The sequence below is a fragment of the Protobothrops mucrosquamatus genome, unplaced genomic scaffold, assembly GCF_001527695.2.
Source record: "Protobothrops mucrosquamatus isolate PMUCROS unplaced genomic scaffold, P.Mucros_1.0 scaffold1605, whole genome shotgun sequence".
Classification (NCBI taxonomy): Eukaryota; Metazoa; Chordata; class Lepidosauria; order Squamata; family Viperidae; genus Protobothrops; species Protobothrops mucrosquamatus.
Genome location: NW_015387768.1, coordinates 331,676 through 337,675, shown reverse-complemented (window position 1 = coordinate 337,675; position 6,000 = coordinate 331,676). Strand labels below are relative to the sequence as shown.

Sequence of the window (6,000 nt, the reverse complement as noted above, 5' to 3'; positions counted from 1 at the left end):
CAATTAATCTGTTTACTTTTTTGTGAAGCAAAGCTAGCAAACACATAGGAAATATATTATGTTCCATAACATAAATTCTGTTCTGATTTGAAAAGTACAAAGCTCAGTATCTCAAATATACTGATGTCGGAAACTTCCAGAGCTATATCCAATAGGGTTTTTTTTAATAATCTCTTTCACTCTGACAGAATAAGAGTAGGAGACTGACAGGTGAAATGTAATTCTCCTTCCACCAAAGAAAACACAGATTTGTATTTGGGGAAAGAGCAAACATCTCAGAACATTTTAGTTGTCTTCTTATCTTGTATACTCTGGCCTACCTATAGGCATAAAATTACATGTGTGTGATTGAAATATCCAAATGTAACTCCCAAAGCCATGTTTTTGGAAATAAACATTGTAAAATGAAATCTATCCTAGGAATATGAGAGTTAAACATTTTGCTTTTCTCACTTCAACTTTTTTTTCCCTATGAAGTACTTAGAATATTTAAAATATCTTTTGCATTACTTATGAATGTCTCCCCTTATTTAAGGTCTACATCTGTGGTAGCCATTCATGTTACTCTATTTTCAACAGTATTTGAAATTAAGATCATGTACGTATTTTGGTAACAGGTTAAGTTTACTTTGCCTTTAATTTTTCCTCAGTTCCTTTCTGTTATGTTGTTGATGAAATATTATTGGTCCCTCAGCCTACCCCTGCAGTTTTTAACTAGGAGATTCTGAGGCAGCACTAAAAGGTTATTAACAATATGACTGTACATTTCACAAAAGAAAAAAAATGAGTGAAGAATCCTGAATGCCAATAACGTTCGTGTTTATTAACTCCAAAGTTGCCAGTGGCATTAGGCTCTGGATATGTATGTGTGCAAGAGCGGGAGAAAAAATGGTAATGCTTATAGTTTTGTGTCTCCCACTATTAGATTAAAAAATTTAATATTAAACTGGCTATGCTGTATTCCCTGGCAGTGTGTAACCACCATCTCTCTCTTTTTTTTCCTGTCTGCTAGTTTATTTTGATTGCTGCCATTTTAGCTTTAAAAATAAGTGTCTGAACTGGTGATCTTGTTCAAAATGAATCTTCATCTATGGTTTATTAACTATACATCTTTATGGCCAGCGGCTTGATTAAATTTTACACCAATGACCTTAGAACTAATTTAGCACTCTGATGCTTATATTTAATCTGCTATGAGATAAGGGAAGAAGAATGGAGTGGTAACATCTTAGATTTTCAGCATGATACAATAAAATGGGGCAGCTTTGTTTACACAGTGAAAATTAAACCAAGACAACTTCCATGTCCCCAAAATATCTGATAAATTTAATAATTAATAACTGGGGCCAAGAGTTATCATACTATGTCATGTCTGAAAAGCAGATGATTTTCAATTGAAGTGTGGCATTTGCTTTCCTCTGGTTGCTCCTAGATATCACTGCACTGATTTGCAAGGATTATCTCTTCTGCTCTAATTAACTGAAGTTAATTAATAGGAGACATCTTGACAAAGGAATCCTGGATTATTTTAGTCAAATATATAATTAGATTTGAGAGGCATATGTAGAGAATAAGTTTCATTTTCTCTTCTGCTCATTTGCTAGCTCTATCACTGCCTGCCTTAACATGGTAGAAGGGCTTTCTTAATAAGAACAGAAGAAGCTATTGAAAAGAAAGGAATTGATATGAGATGGAAATGAATATAGGCCTACTTGTCACATAGCCTGGATCCAGTGGATCAGAAGTCCCCAACCTTTTGGGCACCAGGGACCAGCTCTGTGGAAAAAGGTTTTTCCACAGACCGGAGAATGCGTGGTTTTGTGTGCTGCCTGCATCCCACAGATGGGCCTTTGCTTGTTTGTGCCGATCCGGTTGCTGGCATGCCATGGGGGGGGGGGGGTTGGGGACCCCTGCATTGGATGATTGACTGTTTCTTGGGTCTGCCTAGTGTATTTAACCCTTTCTAATACATCTAAACAGAGCTTATCTGTGTTTGCTTTTTTTTCTTTATGTCATTACTTTCCAATGGCAAAGGATTCTAGTAGATAGATAGATAGATAGATAGATAGATAGATAGATAGATAGATAGATAGATAGATAGATAGATAGATAGATAGATAGATAGATAGATAGATAGATAGATAGATAGATAGATAGATAGATATTCTGCTAGAAAGAGGGCAAGTATGTGTACTTTTATTGGATGGCTTTTATATGTGAGAGAATTGTGCATCAGGAAGAAAACCCTTCTTAATTCAGTTGTAGGTGGTTTTATCCTTTTATATGTTTATTTATTGGTGTGAAGTGCAGACATTTATTTTGGGATTGGGATCTCTTGGGATCTCAAGAATTAGATTCAGCTGATGTTAAAAATATTAAGCTGACAGAATCGAGTAGTTGGGCAATACACAAGAATTCTCTCTCACACACACGCATACACACACATACACTAGCTAGCTACATCTACATGTATTTTCCTTTTTTGTTGAGGTGATCATTCAGAGTCAGCCTTGTTTTGGAAAAATATGGTAATTGTCAACTGGATGCATTATTAATGAGACTAGAAAATACATTTATGGAGATGTTTTCTTGACAGGTGAAGATTCATCTCTCTAACATCTAGGTTTATTCATCTGTCTTTGTTCTAGGTATGACACCATCACCAATCAGTGGGAGACAGTTGCTCCTTTGCCAAAGGCAGTGCATTCTGCAGCTGCAACTGTTTGTGGTGGAAAGATCTATGTATTTGGAGGCGTGAATGAAGCTGGCCGAGCTGCTGGAGTCCTGCAGTCATATATTCCACAGACTAATGCATGGAGTTTTATAGAGTCACCAATGATAGGTAAAAGTAACATGCTTCCAGCTTTAACTTGAAGATGGGGAAAGAGAAATGCGTATGCTGTTGATTTATTGACAATGAATTCAAATTTTAATGTGTTTATAGAAAATAATTAGAAAAGTCTAATTTTCTAAGATTATGAATTTTCTCATTAGTTAGGCTACTGGAGTTAGCACCCTGAAAGCCCACCCCCACCCTGCTTTCAATTAATATTAAGAGAGGGAAAGGGATGAAAGAGAGAGAGAGAGAGAGAGAGAGAGAAAGAAAGAAAGAGGAGAGAGAGAGAGAGAGAAAAAGAGAAAGAGAGAAAGGACATGGTTGCAAAGTAAGTCAAGAGAAAATATGCCATATATTGTTATAGTATTATGGTTATTTTTTAAAATTGGAGTGTTTTAGTGAAAAAGCAGAACAAAGAGACAATGGGTGCCATTAGCCTATGATTCCTACAACAGAAATATTGATGGGCTAGTTTAGATGGAATTTTACCACACTGTCCTCACTTTTCAGTAATCCAAACGGGAGCTCACATGCTCTTATCATTCATCATAAATGCAAGATAGTTCAGAAATAGAGGGGTCCTTATTTGAGCACACATGTTTTCATACTTTGGTTTGTTAGAAGATTTCCATACGCTACAATTGTGGTTTTTCTATGCTTGACGGTTTCCATGTGAACATGTTACGTTCTGCTTCTCCACCCCCAAATCAGAGGTATTCTTTCTTATCGTGAACAAGTGTCCTCTGACTTCTAGACTACAATAAACATATTGTTAACTTTCCCTTGCCCATTGTAGAAGAAGCAATTCAGGACTTGTTTGTAGCATTGATTTACGGGTGTAACATTGCCTCTGTTCCTTCGCTGTTGTTAATGCTCAGCTAAACATGACATGACATGCACATGATGTACCATGAAATACTCAGCAGGAAGACATTAACCAGTGGTAATCAAGTTGGTGCATTAGAGCAGGGCAAGCAACCTCATTCCCCAACTCTTTCTATTCCTAGAATCTGCTGAATGATATTATGAAGTTTTCTTGTCCTCTTAACAAAATGGCAAAAGTTAATACATTATGCAAAGAAAACCCCACTTCTGCTCTCTAAAACATTTGCAAAAGTATTTAATATCCTCAAACTATTACAGTGCCAACCATTGCAGTCTAGAATAAAAAAACCACCAATATTCTGCACATTTGTAAATAGGGCCCTAAGAAAAGTTTCAAAACTGCAAGTTATGAAACGACACGTATGCTTCCTCAGATAAAAGTAGCTAATTGACAATGTCTGCCTAATCATCAAGGAGTATTAATTGAAGCTGTTGTTATTTTGATTAGGTCCAAAAATAGAATGTTTGAGTGACAAGACAGTTTTTAAAGAAATGAAATACATAGATTTCATTATGATGTTAAAAAAATAGAGCAGATATTTCTACAGATAAAATGGATTCCCTTACTCCACATTTGGTACCATTTTCAGTTGAATCTAAAACCATGACAATATTTGAGGGAGATAAATTTTTAATAAATAAAAGGAAAATCTTTTGAAAGGTGAGGTTCAGTCACAAATTTTCCATAGTGCTTTCAAGTGTGCTTTAGAGAATACCCATCTGCCTTGCTGCCTCTGTGCTAAAGTCATCATGCATGAAAAATATTTTATATTCTTTTGTCATTTAAAATACATGGGTGGGATTATTATTATTATTATTATTATTATTATTATTATTATTATTATTATTATCATCCTCAAGAGTTTACATTTTTGCCTTTCGCTTTAGCGATGCCTATTCTGCAGCCGAAACCAGATATTAAAGTATTCCGAGTTGTCTGCTCTGTTTTGGTTCTGAGATTTCTTCTGGATCATTGTTCTGATGTGGTATGGAGTCAGCTCAAGTTGACTTCACTAAATGGCAATCTAGTAATAACGACAACTGGAGTGCTCTTTCTTACTTTATTTTTAGAAGCCTTTTGACAATATAGCCAGTCATTGTTGCTAAAACACAAGAGAGAACTTCATTATTCAGAATAGTGCTTATGTCCTGTTAAGCTTTAGATTTTTATGTGGGGGACAAGAGGGAACCAATGTTTAAATCTTAACTCAATAACAGTCCATAGAATATCAAGAGCAGGGGTGTCAAACTGCCGGCCCACGAGCCGGACGCATCACACGGAAGCTGCGCCCACCCCATTGCCAGCAATACTGTAATATTGCTGTCCCAATACGTTGCGCAACATCACGTGACGTCGTGAGTTTGACATGTCTGATCAAGAGGAATCCTTTTTTTCTGCCAATTGTTCTTTGTAAGAGCTGATGAAGTCTTTAAGACTATTTAAAAAAATAGCAGGTTTACAGAATCACAATTAAGATAATTATTAATTAATATTTGGAAAGGCTAAAATATTTCCAGATGCAAAGTTAAAGTGCATCTTTCTGGTTGTTACTCATGGTAGCATAATAATGTTGAGTAATTTTTGGACCAACCTAGACTGATTGCACAGGATAGCAAAAACACTTATAACTTGAAGGTTGAACCAAGTTTTTTTATTAGACAGGTAGTTCTTGTTTAGCAACTATCTCATTTAGTAACTGTTCACAGTTACAACAATGATGAATAAATGATTTTATGACCAATACTTGTATTTATAACCTTTGTAGGTCTGTAAAGCAAAGGAAAGCTAAAGCAAGATTATAAGCACAGTTGCATTTCACTTAGCAACCTACTTCATTTAACAATCAAGTTGCTGATCCTAACTGTGGTCGCTAAATACTAAACTGGTCTCTATCATACAGGCCAGAAAATGAATCAGTAGCAAGTCTCTGTTGTGGCTCAGTTGTTGCTTGAAGCAAATGTGTACTTAATTCTCTTTAGCAGTCCAATGAATAATCAGTCTCCTGTGGAATAGATTCTCTCATGAAGTGATATGTTCCCCATGAGAGCTCCTTAAACAAAACTAGAAATGCTTTAGCAATCTTGCACCAAGTAGGATTGAACCTGATGACCTCTGAGCATGGATGCACATGTAAGAACTAATAGTGTAAAGCAGTGGTTCTCAAACTTTTCTTCACCATGGAACCCCTTTAAATATCTTTTGTGGCCACAGACTTCAAAAATTTAAATTATAACATTTCTTCAAACCTTTGCGGACCCGCTGTGATGACATCAAGGCC

General features: G+C 35.9%; 1 protein-coding gene across 1 annotated transcript in view; it reads left to right on the top strand.

Annotated features, from left to right (window-relative positions):
- KLHL29 (kelch like family member 29) overlaps positions 1-6,000 on the top strand; it is an 85,850-nt gene that overhangs the window by 58,315 nt on the left and 21,535 nt on the right. The window contains exon 7 of the mRNA XM_015822558.1: positions 2,649-2,842. Coding sequence (XP_015678044.1) covers positions 2,649-2,842 — 194 coding nt within the window. The remainder of the gene's footprint in view (positions 1-2,648; positions 2,843-6,000) is intronic.